This window comes from Phoenix dactylifera, chromosome 5 (assembly GCF_051530095.1).
Source record: "Phoenix dactylifera cultivar Ajwa chromosome 5, Ajwa_hap1_PhDact_Kaust_v1.1, whole genome shotgun sequence".
NCBI lineage: Eukaryota > Viridiplantae > Streptophyta > Magnoliopsida > Arecales > Arecaceae > Phoenix > Phoenix dactylifera.
This window is the reverse complement of record NC_143194.1, coordinates 34,251,325-34,274,676: the sequence shown is the minus strand read 5'-3', so window position 1 is coordinate 34,274,676 and position 23,352 is coordinate 34,251,325. Positions and strand designations below refer to the sequence as shown.

At 39.5% G+C, this 23,352-nt stretch overlaps 3 protein-coding genes and 1 non-coding gene across 7 annotated transcripts; 2 read left to right on the top strand and 2 right to left on the bottom strand.

Annotated features, from left to right (window-relative positions):
- Positions 1-239: 239 nt before the first annotated feature.
- On the top strand, positions 240-3,061 carry LOC103707353 (uncharacterized). Of its 3 annotated transcripts, none has more exons than XM_026804766.4 (2): positions 240-865; positions 1,023-3,061. In XM_026804766.4, the coding sequence occupies exons 1-2, from the start codon at positions 432-434 to the stop codon at positions 1,048-1,050; spliced, it is 462 nt and encodes a 153-aa protein (XP_026660567.2). In that variant the 5' UTR covers positions 240-431; the 3' UTR covers positions 1,051-3,061. The 3 variants fall into 3 exon arrangements, 2 of the variants coding, with proteins under 2 accessions (XP_026660567.2, XP_008790023.4); XM_008791801.6 differs by having other exon boundaries at positions 295-865; positions 2,470-3,061; XR_015987416.2 differs by having other exon boundaries at positions 723-2,378; positions 2,470-2,596.
- A 3,221-nt stretch (positions 3,062-6,282) lies between these two features.
- On the bottom strand, positions 6,283-10,688 carry LOC103707352 (large ribosomal subunit protein uL5-like). 2 transcript variants are annotated; one of them, XM_039129200.2, is made up of 6 exons: positions 10,531-10,688; positions 10,317-10,424; positions 9,646-9,688; positions 9,363-9,558; positions 8,117-8,193; positions 6,283-6,656 (listed from the first exon to the last, which is right to left on the bottom strand). In XM_039129200.2, the coding sequence occupies exons 1-6, from the start codon at positions 10,531-10,533 to the stop codon at positions 6,520-6,522; spliced, it is 564 nt and encodes a 187-aa protein (XP_038985128.1). In that variant the 5' UTR covers positions 10,534-10,688; the 3' UTR covers positions 6,283-6,519. The 2 variants fall into 2 exon arrangements, with proteins under 2 accessions (XP_038985128.1, XP_008790022.1); XM_008791800.5 differs by lacking the exon at positions 8,117-8,193.
- Positions 10,689-10,753: 65 nt separating this feature from the next.
- TRNAE-CUC (transfer RNA glutamic acid (anticodon CUC)) lies at positions 10,754-10,826 on the bottom strand. The gene has a single exon. It is a non-coding gene; the product is annotated as a tRNA-Glu (tRNA).
- An 862-nt stretch (positions 10,827-11,688) lies between these two features.
- DOT4 (Pentatricopeptide repeat (PPR) superfamily protein) lies at positions 11,689-16,276 on the top strand. Its single transcript, XM_008791844.5, has one exon. It carries the CDS (start codon positions 11,759-11,761, stop codon positions 14,390-14,392), a length of 2,634 nt encoding a protein of 877 aa, XP_008790066.2. The 5' UTR covers positions 11,689-11,758; the 3' UTR covers positions 14,393-16,276.
- The last annotated feature ends 7,076 nt before the right edge of the window (positions 16,277-23,352 follow it).

The window sequence follows — 23,352 nt, the reverse complement described above, 5'->3', positions numbered from 1 at the left end:
ATCATGCAACTCTATGATGTTAAGTTTCCAAAATCACTCTAGGAAATGATGTAAGGATAAAATCTCTCTGGTTCGAGCAGAAAAAAATTATTACCAAAAGCATCGATCTCTTAAAAAAGATTCTTCCCGATGGGAAGGGTGTAATGCTACTATAAATTATTTTTTTTAGTCGGAAATGTTTGATAATCTTCTAAAGTTGTTCTGATCGGTTTTAATTAATTTGAATTGGTCATGAACGGTAGACTTTGGTAATCTGATTTACATTAATATATATATATATTACGATTTATTTGGAAATTATGTTTGACTTTTCGAGGTATACCAAATATGGGGGAGCATAAACCCAGCACCACCTTGCTCCGTAACAATCTTGTTTCTATCCACATATAATTAATCTTTCCCGATTACTTTCGTTTAACATACGGTGAGAGATGACGACGGGAACGGAGGCAAACGATGAAGCAGCGAGCGGCGCGAGCGCACCTCCGCCGCCTACTCCAGTAGCGCCGCAGGTAGCCGCCGCCGCCAACATGATGGCGCGCTCGGCCGACACCGAGTGCTCCGGTGGAGATGCGAAGTCTCGGAGGGCGGTAGAGGACAAGGTCAGCGGGGGGCAACAGGGGAAGGGGAAGTCGGAGGTATCCGGGCTGGAGAAGGCTGCCGTTGTGGTCATCGACGTGAGCTCCGAGGGTGGCGGGGAGTGGAATCCCGAGGCCGAGAAGTTGTGCAGGATCTGCCATTTGAGCCCCGATGCCGAGGATTTGGAGGGCGCGGGGTTCATCCAGATCGGGTGCGGCTGCAAGGGCGAGCTCGGGACGGCTCACCAGCGCTGCGCTGAGGCCTGGTTTAAGGTGAAGGGCAACAGGTATTCTAGCGCCATGTTTTTTAGTTCTTAGATACTGTGCTGCTAGTATACTCCCTTTTGTGATTGTTCTTGACTTCTTATCTCTGTTCGGTCGTCTTTGCTATACTTGTTTGTGATAATTTCAAAGAGAAAACTTTTGTTTTCTTCCCTGTTGCAGCTGTGAGGTGTGTTGCTTTTGGAAATAACACTTCAAGATTCTTTCATGGGGGTGTTGCTTGAAGCTCTATTACGATTCAACAGCAACATCCAATTTTGTTACTGTGTGTCTCCTCATATTTCTCCAGGAAACTGTGTCCATGTTGGCCTAGTTTTTTCCCCTCCCTCTTCCAAACCGTTTCATTATAGACCCGAGCATCTCTCTTTTCTGGCTGCTCCCCGAAGTTTATTGAATGTTCCCAAACCATCTCAACTTGTCTGTAGTTTTCGCACCTCCAATATCCTTTATCATTGTACCAGATATCCACTTCAGCGCTGCCATTTACTGGTTGTTTATAAAAAAATGGCTTTAGTTGCCGCACTACACACCAGTCACATCCAAAAAATATCTCCAAGAACTTGTTTGGTATTGTATTTTTTTTTTCTATTTTTAGTTTTGGGAAATCCACAACACATGATGAAATTCTTTTATTTTATAAATTATTTATAAAATCTTTAGAGCTTTTTTTAGCAAAGGCCATAATTTTCAAAAAAAATAAAATGAAAGCAAGAAATAGCAGAAGTTTTGTGCAAAATGTTATGTTCAAAATCAATCTCTACGTGGTCTTTTATTAATTGTAGAGTATCAAAAACAATTAGGTGCCGAGTTATCCATCTAGTTTTGTTTATGTTGGGTATGTCTGTCGATCTCCTTATTCCTTTCATACATATGCCTGTTACTTTGAACCAACTGCATTGTAGTGATCATTGGTTAGGTTGGTGCCTCACATTCAGTTTGATGTTATTGGCAATTGCAGATACAATTTTCATCCTATTCATTTGTGGGCCTTTGTACTCCATGGCTTTCTTTTGTAATTCTAATTTAGCATTTAAGTTTGTCCTTTCCTCATCAACTAGCGGAATATCATTTATAATAATACGAATCTGGTGCATAACATTAGCAGTAAGTTTATCCAAAAGTAGTGTAAAGAGACATAAGCTTGCTGTTGACCCTTGGTGTACGCCTCTCTTGAGCGGAAACCTACCTGACTCTCCCCCAAGTACTCCAAACCCCTCTTATTTCCCATTAGTCTGCAATAACTTTGCAAGCTCTGATCTGCTAATAGCATTTAATATATTCCACAGTTCTCTATCATTCTGAGCTTTTGAGAATGCTAGTAATTCTGCTCAAGGCTCCTTAATAGCTGCTCCCATGCCCCAGACCCGTTAACCCATAGTTAAGCAAGTGCTGCTGGGGCTGTCTCTAGCTTTTTGGCACTTCGCCAACCCACAGTCTCTTGTCATTTTCTTAAATCGCATGTCCTTAATGCTGGCACAACCATTTTCCTATCAGTTGACTCCATTATATTGCTGTTAGGTAAAGCATTCCCTCCATGAGTCCCTTCACTTATCAAGAAGAGGTAAGATTTTATATAAATAATTGTCTCCAGCTCTTGAGCATTGTGCAGGTGTTGTGAAATTTGTGGTGTGAATGCAAAAAACATCATTGGTAAGGAAGACAGCAGTTTCATGGAGGCATGGCATGAGAGCAGAATGTTGGGCAGCAGCATCAACAGAAACTCATCAGAGAGTGGCAGTTGTTGGAGTCAACCATTCTGTCTTCTCTTGATCTTCCTGCTGCTAGTACTGACCTACATACTTACATGGTTGTTCGCACTATGAATGACCCCCACCTCTTTCGATATGTTTGGGAATTTGAAGATTTTCGGGCATGACAGCTTGCCTAGAGAAGGGAAAATAGACGCTTGAGATAATGTAAGAAGTTAGTAAATTTTTTATGAACTAGTTCTCACAAAGCAATCTTCATAGGGCAGCAGCCATACAGAAATGTTCTTTGAGTTTTTTGTCAAAAACACTGGAGATTTCTTTAGAGAAGTGAATAGAAAAGCAAGACATCATCATTTCTAGTATGCTGAGAGATATTCCAAAGCTAATGTGGACATATATATTAACTTCGATCATTGAATGTTTTTTGAATGAACAATATCAGTGTATTATGATTGGATGTCAATTGACAGATGTTAACCCCGTTTTGATCTTTGTGTTACCTTTTGGATGTTGATTGCATTTTTTTTTCTTTTTAGTTTTGAAGTGGCATTTTATTTTATTTTTTTTTAAATGGTGAAATTATCTACAGTGCGTGAAACTTGCACTGAATTAGCGACCTCAAGACCATGAAACAACCTTCCATTTTCACTCAAAGCTCAACACTCTGTTTTTATGTTGTTCTCCAATAAAAGTTGAGGGTTTCGCACACATAATGTATCAAAAATAGCCTATCTTTCTAATTGCATCATTATTGAACTAGGACCCTATTAGTCACACCCCTCCGCCTGATAGCCAAAGATTTTCTGTTTGAAACTTAGGTGGTGCTGTAAGAACTTGGCCGACTCGACTCAGTCGAGCCGAGTTGACTTGGGCTGTTTGGGTGGAAACCAAACTAGTTGGCTGGAATGTGCGCAAGCAAGGAGGCACGGCGCACGCCCCCTTTCCTTTTTCCCTCGATTTCGTCCACCAGCGAGCCTTCTCCCTTTTTCTTTCCCTTAGTTTCCATAGCCACCACGACCGATTCTCCCTTTCTCCTCTTCCTCTCACTCTCTCCTTCTTCCTTTCTCTCTCCACTTGGGCTTGCCATGCCTCGGTTGTGCCGCCAAAGACTTCTTGCGTCGGGTTCCCTATGGTCGTGGCAAATTTTCACCAGTACCAAGGTGAGAACCCCTCCCCTATTTCAGGAACCCGACCCTATTTTTCTTTGTTCCTAGCCATCTCCACCGCAGGCATTCGTTGCCGAGGCCCTCATTCTCTCCCCTGCAGTGGTCCCTAGCCTTTGCCGAAGCCCCAATCCCCGGCGAATAGACTAGATTCCATGTTCAAACAAGCCAAAAATCTCTTGTTCTCAACCATGTACCAACTTTATTATTGTCCCGTCATCGGCGTCGGCCTTTTCTCACTACCTGCTACTAACACATCTAGTTGCATTGTTGTACCCTTTGTCATCGGTCCTCTGGCCATGGCCATTGACCACTGGCGCTGGCCAATCCTTTCTTCCTCTGCCCCAATTCGGGTATAAAGCTCAATTTAGTATGTTTCAATCCTTAAGAAGTTCTTTTTGCATGTTTAGATTTTAAAATAGCTGAATATGAAGTAATCGTATTCTTAAATAGCTTTGAAGAGGTAAGCGACCCTAATACTCTTTACTAACTTTCGAATTATTCATTAATTTCAAATTATCTGAATTATAAAATTATAAATTATATTTGATATGATTGTCTCTATCTTTTTCGTGAATATTTGTATTGATGGAAATATCCCTGCTTTTTTTTCATTGAAATCCACGTATGTTTTTTTTTAGTATTGTCAATCCCACGATAAACCCAACTTGAAACAAAATATCAGCCGACAAACTTAATAAGAAATTAAAAATACTAAAATTTATTTGTAACAAAATATATTCTCATATATGTAAAATCAATTTAAAATATTTATTTTTTATATAAATATATTTTAATATTCAAAATAGTCCGTGCTAATAGCTTTCAGTTTTGATGGACTAATAAAAAAAATTATTAAATTGTTTATTCGAAAGCTTTGTTAAAAATTTGGTAATACTCCATGTCTAAGGAGTTGGTGGCGGAGCCGAAGATAAGGAAGAGTCAACGCGGTAGTGGATGTCGAGGATTGTGCTGCTTAAGGGGGAGGTCGTAGATGGCAGTAGGGTTGGCAGAGGCGTCGACGGGGTTGTAAAGCCCAAAGAGGTGGAAAGGGCGAAGACAGGGTTGATGAGGCCTAGCAAGGGTTCAGCGAGCGGGAGCTTGACATGGCGCGGGCATCCTTCCACCACCTCGTGTCATTACCATAAGTGGAGCTACCCTCATGCCATCTTCCTCGCCATCTCCACCTTCCAAACAACCACCAGCTTTGTGGAGCCCACATACACGGTGTTGTTGCTGCGCCTTTGTGCTCACCGGTGGAGAGGCTAACCCTACGCTCACCAGGATCTTATTAATCATTAGAGCGGAGCTGAGAACTGGCTACAATGATCGAATGGATACAAAACCGGCATAACAATGTTAACGGACAGTCACTGCTTTGAGAGGCTATGACTCTTTTCGGGCTAACCATAGAGGTGATCAGTGTTGCTGACTGACTTACATCTTTTGAGGCTCTTTATTTTAGAGAATTTATTTTTTTTAATTTTTTACATAAATACCCTTCTAAATATCGAATTTCGCATAAATACCTTCCTAAAATTGATATTTGCACGTATACCCTCGTAAAACACTTGTTTTACTATTCTATCTTTTTTTATTTTTTATTTTTGTATATGTATCCACACCATCTAACATTGTTAAAAAATTAACGGGTTCAAATTAAAATGATTAAAATATTTTTAATGAGTAAATATGCAAAAAAAATATTTTTAAAAAGATCAAAATGAAAAACAAAAAATAATTTAAAATTTTATTTTATTTTAATTACAATAAATATGATATTTATTAATGGTGTTAGAAGAACTGTGGCATTAGCGGCATTTATTAAAAAAGTAATATTTTTATAAAAGTACAAAAATAAATATAAATTTTAAAAAAAATATTTATACAAATTTAAATTTTGAGAAGGATATTTATGTAATTTTCTTATATATATTTTGTTGATCACAAACATGCCCATTAGACGATGACAGAACGGCCTGCTAACACGTGCCCAGACACCAAAACGGAAAGATGTCGACGACGAGCGGACACCACCTGTTGCATGCTATGACCTCCCTCCCCACCTCGGCCACGTGCCACGGAACTAGCGAGGGCCCATTGATGTAACACTGGCGTAACTTTGCCACCTGGCAATGCTATGGCCTCCCTGCTAACCTAGGCTATACGCCGAAGGAGAGGGGGGCAGAGCTCAGCGACTAACCACCCCCTGCCCGTAAGCCCGTAAGCCCGTAAACCAGCTATAAGACTCTGTCAACGGACGTTCCATGGTGATAGAAACCAAATCTCATCTTAATCATTAGATTTTCTTTTCTAAAAATCATCCATCCACTGTAAAAATTAAACAGCCGTGCAAATTTCATGGCCAAAACAGAACATTCAGATGGATGACGATGCCGAAGAACACCTAAATATTTGCAATGAGACTAGCAATGAACTATCCATCCAGCATTTGACTTCCCAGTAAGCAATAATATTCGCACAACCTTTGTGAATCACCAGCTGACTTCCCATATAATATCTAAGGTCAGAAAGAAAAACCACAGCACATCAAAGCAGCAAAATAAAATCAATTACTCTTTCAGATACAATTTCTCATGAACAATGACAAAATTGAAGCAAAATTCTTCCATAAACCAGTTACTTTGATGGATAACAGAAGAAGCCTAACTTAAACTACAGATAAAAAAAAAGTTGAAGGCTTTGATACTTTGACATGAAAATCTTAAGCGGTGGTTGCCTGGGACTTGTTGAGAATAACACCCTCATATTTGACCTGGAACCACTTCATAGCATCCTCCTTGGTGACCCCGTGCTGTATTCCAACACGAGACTTGCACCGGCGGCGACGTCCCACACGATACCCAGGTCTCTCCAGAACAACATAAAAATCCATGCCATAAATACCTGTTGAGGGATCATACCTGTCAAAATAACATGAATATATATCAGATACCAATTGATGGAAGTCATAATCTTGAATTCTCAAGCCAACAAGGTCAGCTGTAAGCCATCATACTTGTAAGCGCAAAATGTGTATGTGCATAGATGCAGCCTTTTCAAGACTTGCGTGTAGTTTTTAAACACCCATGGAAACTAGGAAAATGCATGTCATAATGTAAGCTAAATCACCATGTAACGTAGAATTGCAGTTTTAAGGCATGGACTTCAATCACAAGTCAGTCCGCATGGAAACAGATGAGATATTGCAATATAACTTTCTGCATCTATTTGTTCATTTGTTTCCAGAAGTCAATTTCACCAAAGAGCTAGCTACTTGAAGCATCTCCGACTGGGAAAAAAATCAAATTATGCATGAGGTGATGTATCATAAACACGCTCATGTCAGTAGTCAGATAAACAACTATTAAAAAAAACCTAATAATACCTTAACAATTAAAAATAGGCCCATCTTAGATACTGCCAGCCCCAACTGCCTGCAGGATTCAAAGATGGCCAATCCTTGCAACAAGAAAAAAGGCTGTATTTCAATAAAAAATTATTTACATTAAGTTCTATTACCAGGCTTTCTACTTTAGGCATTCCTTTTTTAAGTGAAATAAAATGGTAACTACATACTGTTCCCTCGGAGCCTCAAAGTCTAACCACCACCACACCACCTCTACTAGCTCCCCATCAGCAAATGGAATGATACTTTGCCATTCCAAAATTTTATTAATACAAACAAGTGGCTAAATTCTAATTTTTCAGCTTCCCAAGGTAACCCTAGTTCCATTTCTCCCCAGGTTTAAACCATGATAAACTTCTATAAAAAAAGACCTAAGAAATAACTGGATTCTGAGTCATCCAGGGGGGGACTCTCCTTAAGTTTGATTCTATGCATAATATGTATTCCATGTCCTCTAAAATCCAAATTCATAGTGATTGATTAGCAAAACTTAGACTTTTCAAGATTAAAAAAATGTAATATACCAAAAAAAATCTTGAACAAATCCATGGAGAAGGCACATTACCACCTAACCTATGCCCTAAAAAAACTTTTTCTGGTAAGGTGGCTTTATTTATGCTACAAACCTGTATACACCGACCACCAACTACATACAGTAGTACAGGTAACATGCAAATGCATGCAGTGCTCATCCAGCCCACCAGGACTACAATGCCATACAACTGACACATCCTACAAGAGGTGCCATACAAAGACAACCTAGAGACCCTATAGAACACAACCACCTGTACAATAGAGAGCATTCTTACACTTGCATGAATGTCATGCAGTACATGTACCACTCTGGAAAGTGGGTCGGAGCTGGCAATGTAGAAGCTTAGTAGTAGCCATGTAAGTGTCTGCATATGCATTATAACTAGTAACCAGAAAAATAAAATAAAATTTCTTACTTTTCCCCTTTCTAGGCATCCCTACCTGCATTGTTATAGATAGCCACGTCCACCTCCTCAATCTTCCAGTCTACCTTAGCACTACTTAAAATAAGGCCAAATCTGAAATTCAAAATCCCAATGATTACACACTTGAAGAAGAACGTAATAGCAAAGGTAGGTACTCAATTTCATTGATAGCAAAGCAAACTGGTGACGGCAGCGCAGGTTGAATGTTCTCAAAGAAATAACTGTATGCAGGCAAATGGGGCATTGCATATCAGATTGACCCAGAACTACCTAAGCCAAAATAGGCACACACAACCAACCATATTGACTCAGCAGATTAAGCCCCTGGATAAATCAGGAATACGGAAACAAAGACACCTAGCAGCTTGGTTTTAAGGAAAAAAAAACCTAAAACAAATAAAATGTATAAAAATAGATTAAAAAGAATGAAAAAAACAAGAATTCAGATAACATTATAAGCCTGAAGAACAATTATCTGGACTAAAGTCATACCATAATCACCTGCAATCTTGGAGGTCCATGACAAGGTTATTAGAAAATTGAAGTAGTAGCTTTAGACAAACCAAAAATGTTTTAGACCATCCTCAAATACTTTTGTAAATCCTAACCGGTCAACATAAAATTCAGAGCAGTTGAATAACAAAATCCTAGCAAAAATCCAAATGGAATTCACATATCAAAAAATAAATCATGATTTATAAGTTTGACATTGATCTAGCTATAAGGCACAAAAAGGGTTATGGTTTGTTTCTTCCAGAGCATGTTAAATCATGTTCCATTCACTTCAATTCTCTACCAAAATATGTGTTTATTAAAAAAGAATGAAAATTAGCCCCACCTTGTTCTAACAACAATTACCTCATCAGTAGTTCATCAAGACAATACACATGTAAAGTAGTTAAATGGGTTGATCAAGAAAACTTATCAAACCAATCTCGCAAAATTAAGACATGCACACATCAGTAAAAAAATTGAACCACGAGCCTCCCAAGGAGGGGAAATGGATCTGTATCTACCACTGAACAGACCAGTCAGAGACATAGTAAGGGAGGACAACCATTTCTCCTTCATGGATATCACTGTTTGATCAATCTCAAAATTGTAATATTTAACTCAACAGTCCCGAACTGCAAAAATATAATCCCCCCCACATCTTTAATGGATAAGACACTCAAATTTCATATCTATATCTATTCTACTCAATAATTTGTGATTTCAGGACGTTCGGCTAACATCAAAAATCAAGAGTAAATTTCACTTACTTAATACCCAGATCAATATGCTCTTGGATGCCAAAACCAAAACACCCAGTATCACTGAAGTTTCTTCTTAATAATTCGTATTCCTTCACTTTCAAACCACTCTCCAAAAGCTGCATTGCCTTTTCGCCTCTGACAGTGACATAGCATGCTATCTTTTCGTTACGCCTGATTCCGAAGGACCGCACGGTGTATCTTGCTGCAGAATGAGATCAAAATATATCAGCCATCAAGCAAAGGAATCAAAAATAAATATAAAATAGAAATGAAATAAAGATAATAATACCCTTTGAGAAAACTGGCGTTTGCCCACTCAACTGCTCCAAAACCTGCAAACCGAAGTGCATATAGAGAATAATACTGAAACCAAATGTCTGTATTAAATAGAGATAGAGATAGAGAGAGAGAGAGAAGCGTTTTACGCAATAAAATTACTAGCTGACTTTAAGCCGAAGAGAATAAACTACAATGCAATTTCCTCGACTCAATATTTCCCACAAAAACATTAAAACGACACTCTTCATTCCATACATCATAAATATTCCAAGCCGGATGTACTAAGGAATTAAGTAATACGTGCAAGTTTTACCAAATTACAAATAATACAAACCAACAGAGCTCAAAATTTCTACAGTTTTCACCAGTAATAACTTCATAATAAATTTCTCGATTATCCATAAAAACAGTCACATTCTGGTCCTGCTACACCCAAATAGTATCCTAAAGTCTCCGCATACAAAGAAATGAAGACGGAGAAAAAAAAAACTCGAGACATTGAAGAAACACTATAAAGATTAATTCTTTCAACTCCAAAAAAGAATATGAAAAAGCAAAAAGAATGATGCAATTATTTGATACTCGAAAGAGAAGAAGAATAAAATCGAAAAAATAGAGGAAGATATCCATCAGAGGATTCATCCGAGATCTTATCTACAAGGAAATAAAGAAGGGTTGTACCTTAGCGGCTCTGGTGAGACGATCACCACTCTCACCGACGGAGATGTTGAGGACGAGCTTCTGCACATTGATATCCCTCATCGGGTTCAACAGCTTCTTCTCCGAAGCCTGCCAAGGAAGAGTAGAAGACGACGCCACCGTCAATAGAAAGAATGAAAATAAAGGGCAAGGAAAGATCACAGGAAAAGAGAGAAAGAGGCAGGAGGATTCCAACCATGGAGGGAGAGGTGAACGGCAGTCGACACCGAACGAAGTCGAACTCGCGCCACTAGGCGGGAGAAGGAAGAAACCCTAAAAAAGGTGCAAACCCTTTCGCTGCCAGGGTTTTGTTCTCTCTCTGTTGCCGATCAAAATGACGAAAATGCTACCGATAAATTTTTTGAAATAAAAAAAATAGCGATGTCCTACGAATATCATTTTGATAAAAAAATTATATCTTCCGTTGCCGGGAATCGAACCCGGGTCTCTCGGGTGAGAGCCGAGTATCCTTACCGACTAGACTACAACGGAGAGGCAGCTGTGCTTTGCATCCTATATTAAATATAATAGCTATTCCTACAACGAGGGATACATCAATTAGCTTCTCATAATTCATTGTAAACACCTTCTACGCCTCTGAAATTTCTTCTTCGTGATGAATCATAAATCTTCACGTTGCCACTCCATCCTCTACTAGAATTAATGCATAGAAAACACTACTTAAGGATAGAAATTGTACCAAAAGAGAGCAACAAATCTTTCAATTTTTTCTCATCTAAGGAGGAAAGAAGGGATAATTTCAATCATAATCAGGTATTCCCTAACACATTTGTAAATAATATAAATGCTATCACGCTTCTAATCTACTGTCTAGATTGGTCATGTGACACAGCAGTGTAACTCTCTAACATATTTACCCTAGGCCTATAGAATAGACGATGCCTTAGCAATGCTAGAATTAAGAGGAATATAATTATCCTATTAATCTAATGAATTAGTTTCACCATTAACAAATAACAATTACCTACATAGTTCAATTATTCATCTAGTATCAACCATATGCTAGCTACTCCATTGCTCAACAATAATGCTCAAACCATCCGACACTAGGTGTCTTATGGCTCTTAAAGGAAAAGAATTAGATAAGCTGATATGAATTAAAGAACGCCATAACACGTGTGCTTACGAGCTTGCAGGCACACGCACACGCAGACTGTAACACAGGCTCAAAAAAAAGGCCTTTTTGTTGTTGTTCCAATGAAGTGATTAACGAAGCCCTGTGGGCAAATCAGAACAAACAATATATTACCACAAGTTCATTAAACATCTATGCATTCCCATTTATATAATTATATATACCCGCGAGGAGGCACGCGCTCTGCGCGTGAAATCGGCGGGTTATATATCTTTGAATCCCAAACCGTTGTCGTTAGTTTCCTTCTCCCGGCGAACTCCCTTCCTCAATGGCGGCAGCATCGCCTCTCTTTTCGATCTCCAGCCTCCACCTTTCCCTTCCTTCCTCCTCCTCTCCTTCGAAGCCGAAGCACCACCGAAGTCTCTCTAAACTCCCATCTTCCTCAGGGACCCAACTTTCTCTGCGGAGTTCCGATTCCCGGAGAATTATTACGAGAGCCTCCACTTCAGTCTATGAGAAGCAACGGATCGATCTTAATGTTAAAATCCGGAAGTTCTGCCAAAAGGGCGATCTGAAGGAGGTCATGAGATTGATTTCTGACAGCGATTCGGAGGATCGCTGCATTAATTCCGAGACTTTTTGTTCTGTTCTGCAGCTCTGCGCGGAGCTCGGCTCGTTGGCCGACGGTAGGAAGGTCCACAGTATTTTATCGTCCTCCGGTATCCAAATTCACACCCTTTTGGGTTCAAAACTGGTCTTTATGTACGTTAAATGTGGCGACTTGAGGGAGGGAAGAAGGGTTTTTGACTGGAGTGCCGCCAAAGATCACATTTTTCCTTGGAATCTATTGTTAAATGAGTACGCCAAGGTTGGTGATTTTGATGAAAGCATCGATCTTTTCAGAGAGATGCAGTATTCATCCGTTAAGCCCGATTCCTACACTTTCTCCTTGACCTTGAAGTGTTTTGCCACTTCGGGCGGTGTCTCCGAAGGCGAACAAGTTCATGGGAGTCTGATAAAACTAGGTTTTGGTGCTTACAATGCAGTTGGGAATGCTCTCATTGCCTTCTATTCCAAATGCAATAGAATTACCAGCGCTATTGATGTGTTCGATGAAATGCCCGATAGAGATGTCATATCTTGGAACTCCTTAATCAATGGTTGTGTTTTTAATAGTCTTCCAAGAAAGGGTGTTGACCTGTTCACGGAGATGTGGTTTTTGGGGATGGATATAGATTCAGCAACACTCGTGACTGTTCTCCCAGCTTGTGCCGAATTGGGTATTCTTACACTAGGCAAAGCAGTTCATGGGTATTCAATAAAAGCTGCTTATAGTAAGGAGGTAACTGTCAGTAACTCTTTGGTGGACATGTACTCAAAATGCTGGAGTTTGGAAGGTGCATCTCGAATTTTTGAGAGGATGGTTCAGAGGAGCGTTGTATCGTGGACTTCGATGATCCAGGCATCCACTCGAGCTGGGTTGTTTGATGAAGCAATTGCATTATTTGGAGAAATGGAATCGCTGGGTGTCAGGCCAGATCTATTTGCTGTCACAAGTGCTCTTCATGCTTGCGCTTGTAGTGGGTCATTAGACCAAGGGAAGAATATCCATGATTATATAGTTAGGAATAGAGTGGAGAAGAATCTTTTTGTTGCCAATGCACTTATGGACATGTATTCAAAATGTGGGAGTATGGAAGATGCTAGATCCGTTTTTGATAATACCACCAGTAAGAATATTATCTCGTGGAATACCTTGATTGGAGGCTACTCAAAGAACCATTTTCCTAATGAAGCACTTAGTTTGTTCAGCGAAATGCAAGTCCACATGAGGCCTAATTCAGTGACTATGGCCTGCATCCTTCCTGCTGCAGCTAGTCTTTCATCTTTAGAGAAAGGCAGAGAGATCCATGGCCACATATTAAGGTCAGGGCATTTTTCAGATGGTTATGTGGCAAATGCGCTTGTTGATATGTATGCAAAATGTGGTGCATTACTTCTTGCGCGTATACTCTTTGATCGAATGTCCAAAAAGGATCTTATCTCATGGACAGTGATGATTGCTGGATATGGCATGCATGGGCATGGAAAAAATGCTATCGCTGTCTTTAAGGAGATGAGTGGCAGTGGCGTGGAGCCAGATGAAGTTTCTTTTACTGTCATATTGTATGCTTGTAGCCATTCTGGACTCATTTATGAGGGATGGGAATTCTACAATATAATGAGAAATGAATACAAGATAGAGCCTAGATTGGAGCATTATGCGTGCATGGTTGATCTACTTAGTCGTGCTGGACATTTAGCCAAAGCATACGAGTTCATAAAGTCAATGCCAGTCAAGCCAGATTCCACTGTTTGGGGTGCATTGCTCTGTGGTTGTAGAATACATAGGAATGTCAAACTTGCCGAGAGAGTTGCTGAACATGTTTTTGAATTAGAACCAGAGAATACAGGGTATTATGTGCTCCTTGCAAATATATATGCAGAGGCAGAGGAGTGGGAGGCTGTGAGAAAACTAAGGAAAAAGATCAGCGGCCGTGGACTGCGGAAAAACCCAGGCTGCAGTTGGATAGAGATCAAGAGCAAGATTCATGTCTTTGTTGCAGGGGACAAGTCGCATCCACAATCGAAGAGGATCGAGCTATTTCTCAAAGAGGTGAGGAAAAGGATGAGGGATGAGGGTTATGTCCCAAAGAAGAGGTATGCCTTGATAAATGTAGACGATACAGTGAAGGAAGATGCTCTTTGTGGGCACAGTGAGAAGCTAGCCATTGCCTTTGGTATCTTGAACTCCCTGAAAGGTAAGCCCATTCGAGTCTCGAAGAACCTGAGAGTGTGTGGTGACTGTCATGAGGTTGCCAAGTTCATGTCCAAGATGGTGGACAGGGAAATCATCTTGAGGGACTCCAATTACTTCCACCATTTTGAGGGAGGGAGGTGCTCTTGCAGAGGTTATTGGTGAACCTTGACTAGAACTTGGACTGAATTAAGGTGGCCTATAGGCAGGAATACAAAACTCTCAGAAGAAAAGCTCTAGTTGGCATTTACGCTAACAAGTGTCCAGAAGTTGAAGTCATGGATGGGTTTTGAAGATGAATCTCGTGTTGCTGCTTGACAACTTGTACATATCACAATTTTGGCAGTGTGAACACCACAGCTTTTCTTACAGTGATGAAAGGATTGACATTTTGAAAGGTTAGCAAGGTGTCCTTGCACTGTGACTGCTCCAGTCATTCCATAAGCATTTGAAGTCCAAGCTATGCGGTAGTCATTCATCCATGTGATTACTTGCAATGCCTGGATTTGATGGGCTGAGGAAAACTTATGTTACATCAAGAACTTACAATGCAGAGGAAAACAAACTGAAGTCTGCAAGGATTGATAACTTGCAGTCCTCCATCCTCCCCTCTTAGTCAGTTCAACTACAATGGTGAAATTTACAATCTACCTATAGCTACGATCAGATATCATGCATCGCTGGTTAAAGGAAGAAAAATGACGTGGGAAAGAATTTGAAACAAAACTGTTATTTGTAGTCTGATGAATCAGCGGATGGATGTTATGGATGAATGCTGATAGAATTGCTTCAATTTTTAAAGATTATATACCGGAAAAGAATATTCTTTTATCTTCAGGACACGTCTGATTGTCTCAAAAAACTTTTGTCAGTTCTCTTTAAAGTTTTTAATTCAGAATAAAGTCTTATGTCCTTTCTATTCTTCTGGGTAGAAATCACTAGGAAAGATCAAAATATTTATATGACTAGCTGTAAGAAATGAGATTCACACCAAGGAGGGATAGAAGGGATGGATGATTTCTGGTTCTTGGACTCTAATTATCCTAAAGAACTAGTCGAGCATCTGCTTTTGAACTGCAGGGTTGGCCAGGGACATCTGGGCCCTCTTCCTGCTCTTGTGGCATCCAGATATATGTTCGTATCCTAAGTGCCCCACTCTCTGACTTCTTGAAGGCGAATTTCGATGGCAGTATGGCCGATGACGGGAGATGCGGATGCGTAGGCTTTGTCATCAGAGATCATGATTCCAGACTAGTGGCGGCGGCTGCAGGTCAACAGATCTTCGACTCCTCGATGGTGTGTGCTGAGCTCAGAACCGCCTACGAGTGCATCTCCTATGCCTGACAGGCACTGGGTGCCGACTGACTCATCCTCGAGGGCGACTTGGCCACGGTGATCGACTGGATCCGAGGTCCGAGATGTGTAGGCGAGTGTAGGCCGTTGCTCCTCGACATTCACAGATTACTGCAGAAGTGTAGCTTCCATCAGGCCACACACGTCTACAAGAAAGCAAATGGTGAAGCTGATTGAATTGCCTCCTATGCGGCTCACCATTTCGGAAGCTTCGTATGGCTGGAGCGTGACATAGTGTCGAATTCTTTATCTGCTATGTTGTTTACTGATTTTGTTGGCTGTATCTACACCCGTAGGGTGTGAGCTGTCGTTGTACTAAAAAAAAAAACTGCAGGTTTATCAAATTTATTTGGAGAAAAATAAAAGTTAAACCTGGCATCAAAGACAGGTTTGTTTTTGGTTTGATTGCCTGCAGCCAACCATGTAGGGGGTTTGCTGTGATCTTTTATTTGTGTACTTATTTTAATAAACTGGTGTCTTCACGCAAAAGACTTTGTAGAAGAGCACGCAAAACAACGCCTTGGTAGTCTCCAATGACATAGCTAGGCAAAATAAATTATCATATATATATATATACATACTTATATACTTTCATAAAATATTTATTTTGTATGTATGTTCTTTTTTTTTTCTTTCTTTTATGCATAGGTAGACATATTATCGAACACAATTAAGAAAGCAGATCGGTATTATCATGCCCCAACATGATTCTATATTGACATCATTTCTTATGCAATAAATCATAACATATTTGTAAACTTTTCGCCTCAACAAACGAACAGCAACTTACTATTTGTAAATCACTAAAAAATATTTTATCAATCTAAATATTTATAACTATTTTAAATTTAATATGTTTTAATAATTTTAAAATAATAAAGAATACATAGATATCATAGACTTAATAATAATAATTATATCAAAAATTAAATACAAAACTAGCATTATCAAAATAATAATCCAATATTCTAACTTGATCGAGATAGATCTTGAATCAAGAAAAACGTACAGTTTGGTTAGTTTTTTTTGGACTTATTGATTCAACCGAGTTATGAAAGATATGGCAAGTTTTAGATAAGTTTTGACCATTCTTAATAGATTTTTTAGTCAAAGTTGCAATTTGACTATGAAAGTGAAACTCGCAACCACTGTTTATCTCTATCCTCTCCAAAACTCAGGAGGCCCTTGTGATATAAGACATGATGAGTCCTTGAACAGGGAAACCAAATAGTCAAGCACACCAAGGTCCATGTAATTTTTATTGAGAAAAAAAGATCTAGCACTGACATACGGTATAATCTGAACAGGCTTGAGGCCTGAAAGTCGTGTCTTTACTCATGGGTATGTTTCTTTCAGACTATTACAAGATTATGCAACAGTTTGGGGATGGTGCAGGTTGCTTACCCAAGCTGGCCAACTGCCTTAAAAGAAAATAGAGGAAGAATTCTTTGGCCAATCGACATGAATGGCCGCAACAAGACTATCATCCTCAGATATTTCACCATTACGTCTTCAGAAGACAACAACCGAGGACGCCATAGGTGGAGGTATCAGTGGGCAGAAACTACGATACTTTCTTCTTGACATGATATCCTGGATTTTGCACACAACGTATTGAAATTCCACCGTGTCTCGCACCAATCCAGGTCCAGGGTGCGCTTAGCAGGGGCCATTGGTGGGCGATTAATAGCAATACTTAATATAAAACTCATTTAGTTTGGAGGAGGAGGAGGAGGAGGAGGAGGAGGTTGGTCAGCGAAAAAAATAAAAAAATATTTTATATTTAATTAGAGTGTTTAAAGAATAGAGATAAAAAATAATTTTTTTTGAAAATAATATTTTTTTATTTTTCGAAAAAAATCTATATGAGATAAAAAATCCAATTTTAATTAGCTGAAAATTAAATATTTTTTTAAAATATTTTTGAGTTTTTAAATAGAATAGAATAATATCTTTACTTTTATTAAAAATATAAGCTATTTTGGCACATAATTTTTTTTAAGAACTAAATATATAAAAAATATTTTCCCAAGCATCATATATTTTAATATTATTTTTTTATAAAAATAATTTTTTTCTGCGAGATAAAGGAGTGATACTGTTTGACAAATTTATTTTTAATATATAAAAAATTTAAGAGAGAAAAATAAAGTGGATGGAAATCCGGCTAAGGTCTCCATGTCTCCATCAGGGCCGTCAAATCGGTGGCCTCGGGTGGGCTCTTCCGCCGTGCGTGATGGGGTCTACCAACCCGGATAACAGGGTGACATCGGGTGGCACGTCCATTCAAGTGAGGCGGGGAGATGCAATCGGTACTGCCCGCGGGGGGGATTTTCACGTGATGGCGAGCTGAAACATGGCGTCCAGGCTAGGATAGCGGCGTCCTCTCAACTCACAATTATTAACGAGAATTATTGCACGTTTATTAACCCATCACCCTCACGAAGGGGGAGGAGAGCTGATGTCATCTGTCGCCCGTGGTTGCTCCCTTGGATACGCAAGTGATGCGAGAAGGTTTTTTTTAATGGCCCGTTGGGTAGGCTAAAATATTAATAAGTTAATCTGCCATTAAAATAATCTTTGCGTCCGTCCAATATAAGCAGCATGGAGAAGTCTTCTCTGCCCACCGTAATAAATTTTTTTTTTGAATCTGCCATCTTTATGAAATATTTTATTTTTTTAATTTTAATGACAATGCTCATACAAAATTAATATGAGCTGCCAATGTTAAAAAAAAAGAAAATTTTGCCGGCAGATGGACTGTGCTTCTTAACCTGCCTATAAAAAAAAGAAGGCAAAGATGTTGAGAATGGAAAGCTTCTTTTAATTCACAAGCTTTTACTCGAGTGGACACCAAAGCATGATAAAAATATGCAATATTGTTTTGATGAAATTAGATATCACTATTTCTTTTTTTTTCATCTTTATTTTACATGGTATCTTTTATCGACATCCAAACTATGCCCCTAAATCTAGGTTTTTCTCGAAAGTTATTATTAGACATTCATTTTGACTTTTTTGCCCAACTTATGAGTATGTGACATCTTTGCTTTCTTCTTAAGCAACCATGCAGGAAATATCTTCTTCCTCCAAGCTTAATATAACCTCCTTCCTCTGTTAGTTAAAATTTATGAGCAACTCTTGAACAAAATAGGCACTACACTTTTTTTAACTCAGATTAGAAGGTATAATCCTATTTATTGTTCGAGTTTATGGTTGATATGCCGAAGCAACTCACACCTACAGAGAAGAAAATCAAGTGACTGACTTGTTGGCTTACATTGCTTATGATCTTTCTAAATCCACCATTCAATTTTTTGATAATCTCCCATTACTTACCTTATTTAAGCTGATGCTGCTGCCGTAATTTTCTAATAATTTAATAAAATATGCTGAGCAAATGGTTATAGTGTGCAGCTGCTGATTACATGGTAAAGAAGCAGCTTAAATGTATTTGATCAACTGTCACCAGCTATTGAATTTCTAGTGGTTATATTTCATTTGTTTCTCCTCTCTTTTTTTTTCTTTCATTGCGGAGAAAAATATTTTACTTTGGTAGGAATCATAGGAAGAATATCCTTGACACCTCCGAAAGAGCATCAGCTGAAAATTTAAAAACCACTTGGAACTTGTTTTAATGAAGGAAAAAAAAACTACATGGACCATGATATCATATGACATTGTTATGTCCAAAGGATTCCACAACCACCTCAATTACTCGTTGCAAATCCTTCTGCCAGGAAGACTACTCATATGATTAAAAGAAAAAAAATCTAAATGGGTCGTGATGTCAACGGGTTGTACAACCAGCTCCATTAGTTGACAACCAGCAGTCTGCAGTACTTGATGCAAAATCCTTTGGCCATTGGATCTGAAAACGCTAAGCTCTGCTGCATAGAAAAGTTGCCTGTAACGCAAGTAGGAGAAAAAGTTCAAAAGAAAATAGCAAAAACCTTCCTCTCTTTCCTTCCACATTTCTCCCCAGTACATGAACATGTAATTTGTGATCTACACTTTCCATCATATCAATTTCATGAAGCCCTAGCAACTCATCCATCGCCCAGCAAACTCTTTCAATTCCATTAAAAGTCTCCCGCAATCATAGATTACTTACAACCAAAGAAAGTCTTCAATCTAGGATCAAAAAAAAAAAAAAAAAAGCCAGTGCAACATTTTAATTCCTAACCAACTGCAGCAAGAGCTGCACGCCAAGAGAGATGGTTGAGCGTCACCCACTGCAAAAAAAACTAAGTAACTTCTCTATGACATATCAATGTTCCGCCATCATACAATATCTCAACGTTTGGATCAGCGAAACTGGGGTCGACGGTCTACTTCCCATCTTAAACAAAGAAATCGAGAAAAGACAAAAGACTAGAAGCTGAAGGCCTGATAGGAAATATACTTCGCTCGCGATATTTACAATTGATTCCCAATTAATATCGAATCTAAGTTCCTAGGAAAAACTAGACGGCGGTGATGGGCGCCTGACCTTCATCGGACGGTGGAGGCGACCGCGTGGGCCCAGGACCGGAGGTGGTCCTTTAGGACCACGCCGTCCGCCGCCTTCGGGATCCTCCAATTCACCAGCTTGTTCTCCGGCGCGTCCCACGCCTCCGAGAGGTACGGCCTCGAGATCGCCGACTCGTCCACCTCCTCGGAGGCGCAAGATGAGCCTTCCGCCGCCTGTTCCCCGTCTCCGGGCTCCCGTTTCCCCAGCTGCTGGAGCCCGGGCACGATCGATATCAGCCTGGGGTCCGCCTCCGCTTCGGAGAACGTAAAACCCAGATCCATGAACCCCTTTACCTCCTCGAATTGCAGCTCCGATAAGCTCCTGCTGCTCCTCCCACTCCTTTCCCTCCTTCTCCGCCGCCGCCTCCGCCTCGTGGCCGCAGTCCAGTTCTCGCCGCCGCTGGCGGTCGCACCGTTTTGCCGGGGCTCGTCTCTGACGAGGCCTTCTTTGCCGGAGAGGATTGTCTGCAGCTTGGGGGTCTGGATGCGGAGCTCCGTCAAGGGAGCGTCCTCGTCGCTGAGAGATCGTCGGTGGCGACGGAGGAGAAGTGAGCGGCGGGAGGCAGGAGGCGACTCCGAGGATTGGGATTCAGCGTCCTCCCGGTCCAGAAGAGGCGGAGGTAGCACCGGCAACGGTGGAGGCGGCGGCCGGGGAGAAGGGCGAAGGATTTGGCGGTGAAACCAATAGACATCGAAGAGGGTTAGCACGTAGTCCGCGTTCTCCTCCTTCCCTTCCTCCATCGGCGAAAGCATGACCGTTAGTTGATAGACCGAGCTGGATAGCTTATAAAGCCGGCAGCGGGGCGGGCTTCGCAAATGACACTGGGTGGATTCTTTATTACAGAAATACCATTACTTCTTCTGGTAGGAGGTGATTACCACGTGATTAATTATTAATTGGTTAATTGTGATGGCAAATGATAACCATCGCCCGGGGCCGATGGTTAAGAAATATTAATTACTTCCAAAAAACAACTTGTTCTAGAAATATTAATTGCTTTTAAAAGGCAGCTTGTTCCAAGAATATTAATTGCTTCCAAAAGACAGCTTATTCCAAAGATATTAATTGCTTCTAAAAAGTAGCTGGGAAAAAAATGTAATAAAGATGGTTGGAGATTAATTATTATCCCTTAACTCGGGATGATTAGTGAGATTCAAATTATATTACACATAGTTGCCTGGGATGATTAGTGGGATTTTAATTGATTCTGCTTTTTGATTGAAATTTTAAAGTGGAAAAGTTATTAGTACAGTATTTGTTAGCTATACTGGTGTATCTCCATTTGTTAATTGAAAATTACTAAAATAACATCATGTCACCATGGGCAGAGTAGGTGCAAAAGTAGTCATAGTGGTATCCACTGAACCTTGCCATTTCATTTTTATCCTCTCTTGATTGGTAGAGTAGGAAATGGAAAAAAGATGGAAGTATTTCTTTATTCTCTCTTATACTTTTATGATTATTATTTTTATTTTCTCTCTCCATTTAATATAATATTTAAAGGATATATTATATTAAATAAAGATTTCGCTTTATTTTTTGGAAAAAATATAGTGAAGGTAGTTAGAGGCTAATTAATATTTTTTAACTATTGCCCGGGGGCAAGGTTAGCGGGATCCAATTGTGATTTATGAATGGGATGCGTTGCGGTGGTCCGGCGGAAATTTGGATTAAGGAATGAGACAAAAGGAGGTGTGACTGTGCGGCGGGTCCCGCGGAGGAATGTCTTTTTTGGGTTGCCGCTGGGAGAAGAAAGACGGGATGGCGATGGGATTGCGGTTGAGAATATTCCCCAAGCGGACGAAACCGGATTCCGTCGAAATTTGTATGGGGATTACGAATAATGACCTGCCACGTCTGATGACACATCAGCTAGGGGCGTGCGATCAGTGATGACCAACCCAATGGATCGTTGACCCCAACTTTTTTTATTTTAAGTTTTAATAATTACAATGGGAAGAAATCTAATTTGGGTTACGTCGGATCTCCCGCTGAGTCCGGCTGGAGAGAGGCTGCCGGGGAAAGGCAAAGAGCGGGCGAGAGAACAGGGGAGAGGGAGAACATGGGTATCATGACCATGATTTCTACCGGATGAAAAAAAACATATTTTTTAATTCTAAATATTCTAATTATTTTACTGTTTATATAAAGATAATTATTTTTATTCATGATCATACAGGTACATAACCTATCTTTACTGATTATTTCTGTTACTGTCATTTACTTTGCTAGAGACAAGTTAGAAGTATTTAAAAATTTTTGTTAGTTTAAAATTCTTATTGAACATTTTTTAAACATAAGATTGGTTATTTGAGGACTGACAGTGGTGGTGATATGTTTTCAAAAAGATTACAAACAATTAGGGTAGTTGTGGCATATATGGATGGCTTACTTGTCCATATACTTCTGGGCATAATAAGTATGACAAGAACGAAGAACAAACATTTATTTGGAGCTATCCGTAGTATGATTAATGCTATAAATATGAAGCATTTATTTTGGATAGAGTGCTTGTAGATGATGGTATATGTTACTATCATGACAGCTTGGAGTACTGGTTACATGATTCCATAAAATTTATTTGGGAACAGTGTAGTATCTCTCATCTTCTTGTATTTGGATTTGTTTATTGTGCACGAGTATGATTGTTTTCCTAACAAAACAAATTGGATAAGAAATCCGTCAAGTGCATATTTCTTGGCTATACTGAAGCTAGAAAGGGATGGAGGTGTATTAATCATGAGATAATGAGGATCTATAATTCTTGTCGGTGATTCTGAACTAAATTTTGATGGAGTTTCGATATCTCAAGAAGATAGTGCAGCAAAAAAGCAAGTCAGTTAGCCTTCTCCTGGTTGAACTCCGTAGCCAAACTCTCCTCTATCTTTGTTTTCTTCTAAAAGTCAGAAAAATTGATGAAAATCGGTATGCAAGGTGAAATTTCCAGGAAGATTGGAAGGTATTGTTAGATCGGATGAAACTACAGGATTATTTAATTATAACCCAGATCTCTAAAGCATCCATTACCATTGTAACAAAGCAAGAAAAAGAAGTTGTTGGCCAACATGTATGGAGATTGGAATTATTCTTCAATTGCTTATTACTATACTGTTTGTCTTCATATGACAAGGAAAAATGTATTGATTTTTGGAAGGGTGTGGTAAAAGAAGGTAATTTAGCTCTTAAAATGAATGAAGGTGCAAATCCCCTAATTACTAACTATTTTAGCTCTTAAGATGAATGATAATATTTTAGCTCT